General features: G+C 40.6%; 1 protein-coding gene across 1 annotated transcript in view; it reads left to right on the top strand.

Annotated features, from left to right (window-relative positions):
- Positions 1 to 14,923, top strand: part of LOC138005175 (meiotic recombination protein REC8 homolog) — a 34,470-nt gene that overhangs the window by 4,793 nt on the left and 14,754 nt on the right. The window contains exons 5-11 of the mRNA XM_068851443.1: positions 872 to 959; positions 1,905 to 2,144; positions 2,643 to 2,974; positions 3,383 to 3,492; positions 10,978 to 11,030; positions 12,719 to 12,886; positions 13,653 to 13,713. Coding sequence (XP_068707544.1) covers positions 872 to 959; positions 1,905 to 2,144; positions 2,643 to 2,974; positions 3,383 to 3,492; positions 10,978 to 11,030; positions 12,719 to 12,886; positions 13,653 to 13,713 — 1,052 coding nt within the window. The remainder of the gene's footprint in view (positions 1 to 871; positions 960 to 1,904; positions 2,145 to 2,642; positions 2,975 to 3,382; positions 3,493 to 10,977; positions 11,031 to 12,718; positions 12,887 to 13,652; positions 13,714 to 14,923) is intronic.

The raw sequence follows: 14,923 nt of genomic DNA, 5'->3' as shown, positions 1-14,923 counted from the left end.
TTGCGTGACATAAAAGAAAACGGCTGCGAAGGAGACTACTAAGGCCAGTAGTGTAGCAGCTCTCGTAACCGTCATTAAGGCCTGGGCTCAGATCTATTTTATAAAACTAATTGAGGGGGTGGTCTAACTATTGATCCATTTGATATAACACGAAATAACTTTGGGACATCGTTAGCAGCAATAACATGTCAAAACTTATTAAACTTCTATAGGATGATATATATTACGTGACATGTCAGTTATTTTTAGCACCGAAATCTCAGCTAAACGGCAACACTTTTTATCATTTTCTGGTGGCTTGATTTACCTTTATGATGTGAACATTAGGTACATCATTTCTGTGCTTGGACATTTCAAAATAATTTTAAATAGATGTCCGAAAAAAAAATTACTTTCCATAGGAAACAAGGCGCTTGAACAAAATGCCGTTTACTCCAAAGCTAAAGACTTATTTAACAAAGGCCAAGCACAGTTCGTTTTCTTTTACCACTTTGACTAATCTAATAGCAGCGAAGTGAAATAAATTTTAGCACAAGCTATTGCCGTTTTTTATGAGTTTTGTGGTCGTAAAATGTCACGTGACGTCATTTGCATCCGTCATCCACATCAATATGAAAACTTTTCTGACGTTATTAGTCTGCAGAAGTCTTAGGTTGTTATTACTAAACTGTCAGAAGTTAAACCACCCCCTTACTTTTATGTGCAATAATTTGGGGCCAGGTTGGGGCCCATTCCTTAATTTACTTGAACTCCTGAGCCATGACGTAGTTAACAAGGAAAGGCTTCAGAATTCGTTTCAGTTACTTGATTCTAAGCGAAGCAGCGAGCGCACGAAATAATAAACGTCTAGCAAGAAATATACTTTTGTTAGGGAGGACGCTATCACAGATTCTTTGGATTTCTCAACGGAGTCGTTTCGCTTCGACTTGGAAATTCATGCAGTGGGCTTTATGGGACCGGTAAGCAATTCAGATAGAACATAGGCAAAAATACGGACTCGCATAAAAACAATCTCGGGCTGGCGGGTCATCCTCCAAGCCAAGCTAGGTACTCCAGGGGCTCGTTTCTCGAAAGTCTCGAAAACCTTTTCGGGCCCGAAAAGCCCTTTGTGAAACTGCCAACCGCTTGTTTTGGAAAGGCGACCTTTTAACATGTTTTCAAGCTAACTAAAAGAAATATGTCTGTGAAGTTTGGCTACTTAAAAATCCTCTCCGTTCTTGAGATACAAAAGGAATTGTGACACCCGAAAATGCCCCGAAAAGTTTCGGGACTTTCGAGAAACGGGCCCCAGATCTCTTACCAGTGACAGTATTTTTGCTGGATCAAACGGGAGGGTACTTTTGTCAAATAAACTCTCGCTTAACTCGGCCGGGCCGGGTGCCGGACTCTTATACTTGGACAACATGTTGTTGGACCTATGTGACAGTATCCTTATTATGGAAATATATATCGTACAGTGGAAAAAATTAACTAGTGTAGCCCAATGATATGAAACTGCTGCGGATATTTTTGTTGTTGTGTGAGTAATGGAACGAAGAGTTCATGATTACAAGGTAAAATTTGACACGGCAAAATTTTCAATAAATTATACGATTAAGAGTTCGATAATCCTTTGCCACCGTGTTTTGTGACCCCTTCTCAAGGCGAGGCTTCTCCTTAGAGCGCAATATGCATTCTGGTTGCTGCGAAGTTCATTTTGGTAGAATGTGTGATGCGCTGCGGTAAAAAGCATGCAAAGCTACTCGCTACTCGCTCACTATGCTCGCTCCGCAACAAAAATTGTCCTGCTAATCATTGTAAAATTCCCTGCTGGAAAGCTTTTGGCTGATATCAGTTAACGGAATGAGAGTTACCAACAAAGCGGTCTTAATTATCTTGTTTTCTTCGGTCTCTCTGTTTTGCAGGAAGGCTACTTTCAAGTGAATGGTAACGGTCATTCGTACCCATCACTACCTCCCACGGGGCATTTCAGTCCTCCCAGTCTACCAGGCACACCTGTGCAACTAGCAAGGCCCGGTTTGCCTCAGGAATGGAGGGGTCCCTCTGGTTCAGATATTGACTTAAGCCCGTATCAAGCAAGGGAAGCCGATATTAAGATGCCAGAAAGGGATCATGTACGAACACGGCAGGACGAACCAATTACAGTATGTAACATCATTAAGCTTTTTGACTTATCTCCAGAGGGCAAAACGCTATGTTAGCCCAAATCACCGGATATGGAAATAAACAGTACACGTCCAAACAATAGTAAACAATTGTAAACAATGATTTGTGCTCTATATGTGGGCTGGCATGAATTATTATAGCAGCGTAGTACCGTCTTTTTAAGTAAAAAATAGCTATTTTTCTGAGGTCTCTATTGATGAAAATAAAAAAATAGCCGATGTATTTCTACAAATTCACTGGCCGCCATTGTGTATACAACAAACCAAACTCGATCAGGATTCTTTTTTTGACTAATCGACCCCTCTTTATCTGTTGCTGTAGGGAACTTTTGGTTTTACCAAGTTCACGACTTTTTATTCCAACTTAGAACTAAAACACACCCGAAGCACTTACTCGACGATATCTTTCACCCTTTCAAACGAGGAATTGAATTGTTGTGACAGGCCATTACCTTTATGTACTGCGCTCTATTACAGATTCCCGGTGAGTTGGATATAACTGGAGACCTGCCGCTTCCAGATGTTGCAATGCCGGAACATCCCGCGCCTGGTCAGCAGCAGCAACCTCCCCCTGATGTTCAGCGACGGTCACCACGCCCTCGTTCCCGGTCTCCTCGTCGTCGTTCCAGGTCTCCTCGAGCTCGTTCCCGGTCTCCTCGTCGTCGTTCCAGGTCTCCTCGAGCTCGTTCCCGGTCTCCTCGAGCTCGTTCTAGATCTCCTCGCCGTCGGTCTCCGTCTCCTCGACAACCAATTTCACCTCCCCGTCCACAGTCTCCAAGAAGACCGAGAGACGAGCAGGTTGCGGGACCGTAAGTCTTTCATCAACACTTTCAGTACCAAAAATTTCAACAAAGCAAAACTGCATGTTCTAAAACGAACTAAAAACCGATACCAACTCAACCTTACCAATTGCAAGATTTACATGCCTTGGGTTATCTTTTAAGATTGTCTTCTGTTGCGCTAATGTTTTTAACTTTTCGAAGATAAAGATTAAGCAAACTTGAAGAATTGGACACTCCCAAGTGCATCGGAGCTTCATGACACATAGTCCAACTGTGAGCTTTTGTTCAAGTGGAAAGTAAAACAAACAGGTCTTGTTGATTAATGTAGAATTATACAGCAGCGAGGCTCCCATTTTGAAATCGACGCGTCTTGCCTACATAACGCGCAACTACTTCCCTTTCATTTCCCTTTATTTGAACTTCTATTTCCTTCAGAGAAATTCCATCTCCGAGTCCTCCTCGCCCAGATCCTTTGGTAGAGGAGCCGTCCCTAGCTGATGTACTGATGATAGATGAGGTAACCGGGCAGTTGAAAATGCCTGAAGGTGAGTTCATGGTATGTCGTATTTCTGTATAGTGAGGCTTAATAGAAGAGATCGCAAATCATGCAAATCATAAATCATTACCCTTTTTTGTTTTTACTTCGGAGGCTGGAAGCGCTGTGACTCATTGTAAATGTAAAGGCCTCCCCCAAGTTAATAGAAGTGGCATAAATCACTTAGTAACAATTTCGTTTAATCGACGCGTGAAAGTTCATTCCCTTAGAGAGCGTTAACGTAACATATTAGTATAGGTAATCGCATGTGGTCGAGTAAAATTAAGAATTAATATCACGCGTTGCTGAAATTTCCCGAGTCGCGCAGCGATGGGGGCAATTTCAGCAACGTCTGAAAACACAAGTGATATTAATCCTTAATTTTACGAGGACCCCATGGCGATTACTTGTTAATGACATAGAGGGCAAATTTTTCTTAGCATTGTTGATGTACAATAAGCCAAGCGGAGTAAAAACAGTCGTTCGCTAGCAAACAAAGCAAACAAACAGGCAAACCAGTAAACTACTTCTTTACGTCCAAAACGAGTATAGATGGTTGTAATTTACTCCCACTCGAAAGAAAAATAAGAGTTTCATTCCTGAACGAAAGCAACAACGATTCAACCTAGTGTTAAGCTTCAGTTGATCTAATTCACGTGTTCTACGCTGTACAAAGATGCAACTTGAAATAGGTAATATTCTCTTTGAGAAACAGGTGTGCTCCTAGTACCAGGCAAAAGCCAGAGGGTAAACCAAAGCTAGTTAAGGTCAAATACATACTAAAACTAAAAATTACACTTAACTTGAGACAAAGCCAAATCTGCGGGAGCTTTAAATACCCCGCAAGCCAGAACCACGATTATAAAAAGACGACGAACACTCCTGGAATCGGGACTTGAAAGAAACAAGGCGAGCAGCACAGTCAGACGACGAATACGGTGTAAAACTGTGGCCTCCTTGACCTTCCTCTCGGCTCAGGCTCCTCTCCGACCGAAACAACCTCATCTCATCATCAGCATCGGCAGCCAATTCATTAGTTAAATACTCCTGGACCGTGGCCCAACTCTACACTCTTCTTGCCAGCTATTCTTATAAACTTCATACTTTTAGAAACAAGGGCAATACCTTCCTCAATGGCCGCTTTGGCTCTTGGAATGGCACCGCTAACCAAAGCCTCTATCGCTGTATCCTATGTCTCGAGGACGTACGGATTCGGCAAGAATGAACTGCTGTTCGGAAGACATAACGATCGCGCGGAGTGCGTTTGAAGGCTGCTTCATGGGAAGACGAATTTTGTTCGGATAATTCCTTCTTAAAACTCTCGAGGCGAGAATCCACCAAAGACGAAATCTCTCGGGAAACAGAAGCCATCGATTTATTAACAACCTGCGAGAGAACAGCTTGAAAATCAGTGGCCGAGAAGGAAGGGTTTCCACTCAACGAGCCAGACAGAGGACGTTGCGAAGGGTCTCTCATGACAGATACATTACTGATTATTAATATCCACATAATTAGCACATTCCTAACCAAATACAACGGGGAACGCAAAAGTTTGAAAGAATGACATGTCAATGGAAATAACGCGTGGAAAATCACTATCTCCTTTACAGCGTACCGGAGGTAATTCGCATGCTGTTGAGGTTTCTACCACTTGAAAATACGCATCGACTTAAAAACACGCATGAATTAGAAAAAACTAGACCCTGCGTGAGGGTACACTGGGTTGCCTGTGGTACGTGCAGCGTTCCACGCAATTTTATTCAAGTTGGAGGGGGGGGGGGGGGGGGGTGACCCAGAAGTCGTACCAGAAGTCATACCAGAAGTCATACCAGCAGAGGCCCTTTGGCTCACAGGTCTTCACACGTTCGTACGACGAAACAGATCCTTTTGTGAGGTTAAAAACCTGGCGACCGGCCTATTAATTAATCATTTGTCAGAAAGAAGAAATTCCTGTCCTGTTTAAAAAAAATTGACACGCATTGCTTACGTGTGGTAGTGAAGTAACACAGCGATTTATTCCATAATGTCAACTGAACTGTGTGTTGTCTTCCAGGAGCTTCAAGTTGTCCTTGCGTAATAAGTAGCTCTAACAGTGCACGATATTGTTTTGGTATTGTGTATCATTGTAGTGAAATGGTAGAAGTCTTGGGTAAATAGCCTGAGAAGACATGTGGTTACTAGCAAAGTACTGAGCCCAGAAAGATTGAAGAAAATAAATGGGAAGTGAAAAACATTGTCTTCTGGGATGACATGTTGACCGTTGTCTTTGCGTAATATGTAGGTCTAACAGTACACGATATTGTTTTGGTATTGTCTATCATTGTAGCGCCATGGTATAAGTCTTAGATAAATAGCCCCTTGAGAAGACATGTGGTTACTAGCAAAGTACTGAACCCAGAGAGACTGATGAAAATAAAAGGGAATCGAGAAACATTGGCTTCTGGGCTGACATGTTGATCATGCAACTTCTTTCCACCACAACTGTAAGCGTGCACTGACAGCATCTGACAGCATCTGAAAGCTTTGTAAACAACAGTTGAAAGCTGAAGTTATTCCTATTCGGCGGGGTTAGTATCTGGATGGGCGACCTAAGAAATATACCACTCAGTAACAGAAGCATAGGACCGAAAATTCTATTTTAATGCTATCAAATGCGAACCAAGCAAGATACAGATTTTGTTAGCTTGCTTTATCCAAAACAAATATTGATGTAAAAGTAAATAAATATGGATACACAGTTTTTAAGAAGAGCAGAAGGAAGTTTCAGGACGGTCGATCGAGCATAAAATATTTTGCCATCGGTAATAAAATCTACGACATGAAAACAACATTTATTTTGAACCACGAATATAAAAAGTTACCATCAGCGAAAAACAGTTTGGGAGATTTTAGTTGTTTTGTTGTAATTGTACAAGTTTGGCTGCACCGAGTAAATCGCACATCGAATTCAGCGAGCGCAGTGATCAAGTTACCGCGTTATTTTACCGCGGCATGTTTACTCGCGAAACAGTGAAGCATCTGTGTCAAATGATGCCAAGCTACCGGGTTTTTGTTTTTGTTAGTTTTCTTTTTATTTCGATTGTTATAAATTTTGACAAGAAATGTGCGAATTCAACACAAAGATCACAATCGCGCAACTCTCAGAGGTTGACCATTGTTTCTGGAAAATCAAAAATTTACTCTCCAAGACAAGGTTATTTATCACCAGGTAATTCCATCGTTTTGGTAATAGCAGCTACTTTATTATTCATCAGCGTCACAATCTTTTGCCGATTTTGGGGGTCATTTTGTTGAAACTCAAGCACGCTTCCAACAGACCTGTTTATTTTCGTGACTAATGCGTTACCACAAAAATTCTCCCCTTATCACATTTCAACACATGTATGCAAATTTGCTAAGCTCGAAAATTACACAACATGATAAATTTACAAAAGCTAGAAATTTCACAGAAATATTTTCCAGCGAAACATTTATTGAAACAAGCAACATATTTGCTATAAGAGGCAAGAAACCCTTCCTATTTCAGTTGCGTGCGTGCAAGCCTAACAAACAATCACAAAGCATATGCAATTAAATAAATTTCTGACAGTTCACATTCAACCCTTTTCGAAAGAACCTTGACCGTAAATAATAAAGCACAAAAGAGACAACAAGCTTTCATTCAAGTAATTTTTCACTGTCACATTTCCAAATATTTTACACCTTTGCTGAGTTGAGTACAAAATACCGGTAAATGTAAATTGTCAGACAACTAAGATGCGACTTGAGTAAACACTGTGATGCATTCTTGTTGGCGTTCGATTCCTTCAATGTTAATTTGTTAAATCATAGTTAGTAACTATGGTTAAATCCATAAAAAAATTGCTATTTGATTTCCGTGTTTTATATAATACCAAGTTAGTAAAATATTAGAAACAAAGCTCACTTGATATCCAAAGGCGAAAAATGAAATTGTTGTCGAAGACCATTACTCGTCTCTTACAATCCAGATATTTATTTTTCAGCGCTGTCTTGCTCATACAATTGACGATCCATTCTTGAGCTCCATGAGGGTATATTTTGTTTAAAGATCCACTAAAACGCCATTCACGTCAATGACTTATTAGTGAAATTTCCAATTGTTATACTGGAAGACTGTGCAGAGTTGAGAACAGGTAAATACAAATCTGACAAATAGCGAGACAACTGAGATAACAGATCCACTATATGGATTCCTTATCTGTCTTTGTTGAACCCACACTGAGTTACCAGAGAACTGTTCATTTGGTTTGAGTGTTGTACAAAACACCACGCTTGGCAAAATGTTAGGAAGACTGCTCACTTTGATTACGGCTCGACGGGCGACAGATTGTTGTCAAAGTCCATTACTCGTCGCTTCTAACATTCGACCGCCTGTCCTGTCCAGTATCCAATTCGCTTGCCATTATTGAGCTTCATTAGGGTACATTTTGTTCAAAGATCCCCTAAAACGCCATTCGCGTTACATGACTTTCGACGCCATTGCCGGTTAAGTTAATCGTTCTACTGTGTCCACCAGAGAAATCTACGCATTTCCCACTACCCTCTCGATCCTAAGAAAATACGCGTAGAAGGCTCTATGTACAAAGACACCACTTAGCAGGGGAGTGACAGGCAGGACTTTTACCGACACGGAAAAAAATAAAAAAAAAAAAAAGAAAACGAAAAATAAAAAAACGACGAAATTAAAGACAGATTCCGACTGGGTTGGCAACCCAGTAAAAAGCAAAGGTTCGTCAACAGAAAGAACTTATTTGAGCTACTCGTTCTATGACAAAATTGTGACCTTTTTTGTGAGCTGCAAGATGCCGTGGTAAAAAAGTTAAAGGCCTTGACGCGTTGAATTATTTCGTTTTTCAACCTCTGAATCCCTCTACGCTGGGCGCCGTGCAAGTCAATCCAGGTTTTAAGCTTGTCATAAGGAAAATCTCCTTTTATCACTCAAAAATTCACCTTCCGGAGTATCTAGTTCTTGATCCTTTATGGCATTTTAGCGAATGCAACGCGGCGAATATATTAAAAGACAAACTTCGAAGAAGAAACCAACTGAACGTGGACGCGGAGCGAGTGTTTTTGGCCCTCGACCAATCGTCACAAAGTATTCAAGTGTATTAAGGCTCGAACAACCTAATTATTATGCATATTTTTATTCGAAGGAAAGCACTTGTCCATTGTCCATGAAACGTAGCAGAAAGTTTGTTAACGGTATTGTTATTAATTTGCCAAAATATTCTGCACCTCATTTTGGTCATGTGACCTTTAAACAACTTAAAGAACGTTCATAGCCTTTACTCAAAAATGGGGAACATTAACATGTTCAGTACAACTGTGCCTACCGAATGCCGCCTGTTAGTGTGGAACGCCTTACTTACCATTTAAGATATTTGGATGTTTATTGTGTCACGTGACCTATTTTCCTCAATAATTTGTTCATTGCTCTTAACATGTGGACATAAATTAAAAGGCGGCATGGCAAAGCCTTTAGAAGGGATCATCGAATAAGCAAGAAACAAGATTGATATAATGTAGCTGAATGATCCCCATTTTTGAGGAAAAATATAACTGTTATAAGGCGATTTTGGGTCACGCGACAAGAATGTGATACCGTACATTTTGGAAAAGTTACAATACCAATAACTAACCGCCTACCAAATTTCATTGGCCCTGGACAAATGCTTTCCCTTCAAATATAAATATGCATAATAATTAGGCTGGTCAAGCCTTAATACACTTGAGTAATTTTGCTCTCTTCACAAGCAAAATTAAGAAAAAATGCCCTCTTCATTGACCAATCAGCATTCAGTAATTTTGCCCTCTTTGTTATTAATAATGGTAATTGAACTGAGTGGAGTGCAATTTGGTCTGAAATCATTGGTGTGATTTCAAAATCGAACGAGCGCTCAAAATTGAACGAGCGCGCATACCAATATTTTATTGATTCAGTACAAAAGTTGCAAAATTCGCCACACAATGGTTTTCTTTGTCTTTCATTTTCCTGCAATTTGATTGGTTACCTTAAACAAGCCTTGAAATCTGATTGGTTGTTTTGTTTTAGTGTTCCTTTCTCATTGGCTGGGGAAACGGTGCGATTTAGAGCAAAAAATAGTGCGATTTGGGAATAAATCACACTGCTGAGAGCCAATCAGATTGCAAGGATCAGCAGTGATTTCTAAACGGATGTAGTAAAGAGTGTTTTTAAAACAAGTTGTCTTCAGCCTCAAGCAGAAATTATTTTAATGAAAGAAATGTGTGTTTGAATTGATCCTCACACTTTTCTGTACAATTTAACCCTTTTACCGCCATAAATGCTATTATTATACATTGGTGTCACCAGCTCGATTTTGATTGGCTATAAGCACGCAGCTAATTCTTGCTTGCTCTGTTTCTCTTTCGTCATACCTACAAACAATAGATTTTATATATGTAGAATTGACGTCATACCTACAGACAATAGTTTTACGCATGCAGAAGTGACGTCACCTAACACACTAACCAGCAGTTTGATCAGTTTTGTCATGGCGGAGCTCAGCTCAGGAATATGCATAGTAAAACAATTATTGAATTCGGTTTTCGCATGTTAGCGATAATTATCAAGGCCTCAGTTTGTGTTATCCGCCTCAGCCTTCGGCTTCATCAGATAACAAAAACTTTGGCCTTGATAATTATCGCTGACGTGCTCAACCTCATCCAATAATTGTTAATTGACACTTATAGATTTACTCTGTCTAGCGCCAGATGATTTTACTCGTCAATAGGGAAACCCTCGGCGGTGAAAGAGTTAAGCAATTGTCTCTGACTTATAGGCACCTGAAAAAGAGCATTGCAATGGCATCGCAGAGGTTATGAGTTCGAATCCCGTTGATTCCGTCTGGATTTTTCAGATGCCGAGGTGCCTATAAAGTGACAGTTGCTTCAATTGTCCAGATAAGTGAGAAGATCACTTCGATCTTTCGTAGAAATTATTTTGCACTGTTTCCTCATTTTTAAAAATTTATGGTGTTCTTTTTGGGTTTTCCTGCACACTTGTGAGACCGAATCGTTGTTCCCAAGATTGGATGAGGGGAGGGACTGCATGCTAATTCCCATCTCCATGTATTTTAAGCTTCGCGCCTCGCTTTGAAATTTACTTTGGTCTCGTTCCCATGATCGCGCAGCCAAATAGTCACGTGTCATCACCACGGGCTAAATTCAGATTGAAAAAACTTATCACTGGAAGAGGTCCACGTATGGTGAACATATATGGTGGATGTTTTTCTCCCCTAATCCTCTCTTGCTGTGTCACATTTTGACGATAAAGATGTTCCACCTACTAAAAGAAACCATATGTTTGGAACCAGACTGAGTATCATGAGTTCTTGTCAAGAAAGGGGCCAGTGTGCTGAGGAGCAATGGGACTTTTTCTCCATTTCTTTGTCTCCCTTCTTGTCAAAGTCTGATTTTTAGAATGAAGTGATGTGGTCATGATTTTCTTTGATAGTGAAAGATAAAGATCGTGTTGATATCAGTCCTACAACAATTCCAGAGCCTGAGGTGAGTTGATCTTTGATGAGAAATGTAGATAGATATTTACAAGTAACAAACTTACAAAAGCGGTCGGCACATGAAGGTGTCTGCTCTTAAGACCTACACAGCCTAGGATAAAACTGTTGAACCACTTTGCAATACCTTACCCTCTCACAATGTTGTTTTACCTAATGGGCTTAGAAACGCCTGCAAACAATATTGTTAGGGAAGAGTGAGCCATGAAAGCTCCAGATCTGTATATTCGTGTGCTGTTCCAAGGAATCTAAGAATATAGTTAAGACCGACAGTGGGAGGGGCTACCCCCACCCCCCCCCCTCCACTTTTTTGCTACGGTGTTGTTTTGTCTTAAGCTTCTCCATCCCCTTCCCTCATACTTCTGTGATCCATTCCAAAACTTAGCCTCCACCCTCTTTCAAATATACTCCCCGGCCCCTGAAAAGCTGAATAACATGACTCTTACAGAAACAATACTCCAAACGCAAACGCCGGTCAAGAGATTCTCATATTAATAGTTACAGTGTATGGTAAAATGTTTGACCAACCCATCATGACTTTCTTTGGGAGAATTTTCCCAGTCCCCTTCCCTGAACAACGATAATCTGGTTTCATCAAACCAGTTGGTAAAGAAGGTAAGATCAGGTAAATATACCACTGTAAGACTTGTGAGCCGGTTACCGTCGCTTCGTGAGAACGAATAAACGCTCGAAACGTCACCTCACAAGCCTTACGCTTAAGGTGGTTAATCAGTGTCATTAATCTTGTTTTATTCCCCACCCACCAAAAAAATGAGGATGAGGTAAGAGAACGGATCCCCATGACCCATCATTGTTTTTTAAAAAACTATTTTTAGCTTCGCAAAGCTATTTTAATTTCTTGTTCCCAATGCCGCGCGTATTAAAAAATCCATTACGCCATTACAACTGGCCAATCAGGTGCTTCTCTAAAAATAGCTTGCGTAGCTAAAATAAGATTTTAGAAGAGGCCCGTGTATGGGGGATCCGTTCTCATCCCGAGTCATCCTCTCTTCTACCGACGCAACATCACAGTTTCTTTACAAACTAATTCCTGCATCCCTCCCCTAAATGCCTGGCGTAAATTTTCAGTGAAAGCAAGATGTTTGTGAATTACGGAAATTAACTGAGTTCAAGATTGCACTCAAACTTTCCTGAATTGTTTAATCGCCCTTGTTGAAGACGCCTATTGAAAACCGAAAATGTTTATTGGCAGAAAATAACTGTTTTGAATGGTCGTATCCTTAGCACGCTCTATGAAACAGTATTTTAGGGTTGAAAGTCCCTCAAAGAACTGAAAATAAAGTCAACACAGCAAATAAGTTTTGATAAGATTGGGTTTATGGATTTGAGCAGTCTGAATCAATAGTAAATATTGACGAAGCAGGCAGTTCTTAGTTGCAATTAAACTGCCGATGGAAGAAGCATAATGAATATGGTTGAGTGATTTGGGGTGCCGCTTTGCAATTCAACCTTTCCGGATTTGGGTGTCGTGCTGCCCATTAGTTGAAGTTGTATCGGGTTGTCCTTGTTAAAACGTCTCATTAGCTAACTGGTCTAGATCTGCTTCCACCAACTGGGATTCTCAAAACGATTTAGTGGCCCTGAAAAACCCCCTAAATAGAGCAGTCGAGGAGTGTGATGATCGATTGCTAGTACAGACTTTTCGTCTTCACACTTCAGTTAGCTGTCCCCATTGGATACGATACCCCTGGAGCACCTGTTGTGACCGTAACCCCATCGCCGCCAAGAAAGAGGAGAAAAATCCGCGTTGATGCGATGACGCAGCTCAGTCCTAACGTCATCAAACGGAATGTACGCACCGGAGGACGCGAAACTTTGTGTGAGCGGGTGAGTAAAATCAGGGTTTTCGATTGCTTTTCAAAGCACCGGATTTGACAATGAAAGTAACGGACACGGTTATTTTCCGTTGTAAGGCCGATTTGCAATTGCATTGGTAGCGAATTGAACCTTCAATGAGATCTGAAAGTCTCAGAAATGCTGTTTACATGCTTGAGATTGCAGGAAAAAAAACAGAAAGGTCAACTTATGGCGTGAATGAAGTGCAATCAAAGCGATTATTCCGCTTAGTAAGCAAAATAAAACTTTGTGAGACTTCTTGCGGTTATAATTAGTTTGAAAGATTTATTGCTCGATTGTCTTGTCTTTCTTCAGTCCATGGCTTCCTGAGATATCCATGTCCAAAAAGGGAAAAGCCAACGAATCTTAAAATTGGTAGCGTCAAAGCGGGCGTGAAATGGGAAACAATAGGACTCCGGCCTCAAATGAAAACCCTAGTAAAATTTGGTAAAGTTAAACATAATTCTGGCTACAATACCCTAAATCCCGCCTTGCAACTGGAAATTCATTTTCAAGTAAAAATTTACTATTCCACTTTATTTTGAAGTTTGCGAATAGCAAAATATAAGGTTAGGTGCACGATGAAAACCAAGCTTCATTGATGTTATCCGATGATCATGCCATTGTCTGTTTGTCTTGTTTGTCTTCCCCTTTATCCTCCCATGATCGTCCATTCCTTTGCCCTTCCAATCCGTATGTTCATTTAATTTAAAAAGTTTCAGTTTTCAGTATTTCGCAAAATTCTGTTTTATTGTAGAGGCTTGATGAGCATCACTTAAAATCAGCGAAAGATTTGTTTATGGAACCAACAACAGAAGGTCAGTGGGCCAGTGTGAAGTCCTTTTCAAAAATCACCTGGAAGGCTTTCTTCAGGGCATAAATCATTTCTTTAATGTACCAGTCATTTGAAACCTTCGGACCCCCTCTTCCCTGCGGCATGAGCGAGGAATTCACTATTTATGATATTGAAAGCTGGTGAAATCCTCGTCTCCTGGGGGCAAAAGTGGAGTGATCTCCCCCGCCCCCTAACGTTCCACACAAACATATTAAACTTGCTATTCCCAACATAGCCTGCGATCATTCATACTTTTCTTTAGAGATGACGTGAAAAGTACTTTTCGCACTCTTTTTAAAGGAAAAAAACGCGTGACCGCAGGTTATTTCCAATGGTTGTCAAGCATTGTTAGCAGCCATGATTTGCAAGTTACCATTTGACGCGGTATAAAACCACGGACCATGGAGTGACTCCGGATCCACGCGCATTCGCTGGACTGTGACTCTTGGTATTGTACTCGTTCGATGGGTGAGAATAAAGTAAACGTCCCCACAATTCCCCGCTCATGCCCGAGGGAAGTGTCCGGGGACTTCAAATGACTGGAACATAACAAATCACTGAACCGGCGTTACATTTGGATATTAGTATTTACTCGTATACGGCGTTTATTATATTTTTTCTCCCGCTTCGTGTGTGACGCTACTCTATCTGTGAGCGAGGCATTAATTTTATTTACAATTTTTTTATTTGACTGAAACCTTATGGCAAGATAAACATTGACAACACAATTTAGCCTGTTCAAGGCTATAATAAATTCCACAATGGAGAAGTTAATGGAATAAAAACATACTTTTTAAAAGGGTATTCACTGTTTTGTGAATGAATAAAAGAGACAGTTAAATTTCCGTAGCTAGTTTAGATTGGCCTCTGCTTACTTGCTTTTAACGCAGAATGTCGGGGTATAAACTGAGTTGATATGGTAAAATGACCACCGTAAATAAGTTTGAAAACTGGCGTTTTAAGAGTTAGCGGTTTATATAGTGAAAGAGGGGACTATACTAGTGGTAGCGATATAGCAACGTGAGGAATGAGGGAGCCTATTTGAAAAATGAGTCTTTGTTTAGCATTTTCTCGACTTTCTGTGTTGCCCTGGTGAAGGCAAAGGCCGCTGGTCACCATTTTTAACGGTTGAGTTGGTGTTCTTCAGCAGAGAAAATTCTGCGCATTGATGGAAATAAATGATATCTATTCAA

Source organism: Montipora foliosa, chromosome 6, assembly GCF_036669935.1.
Source record: "Montipora foliosa isolate CH-2021 chromosome 6, ASM3666993v2, whole genome shotgun sequence".
Lineage (NCBI taxonomy): Eukaryota > Metazoa > Cnidaria > Anthozoa > Scleractinia > Acroporidae > Montipora > Montipora foliosa.
This window is presented reverse-complemented; position numbering and strand designations above follow the sequence as displayed.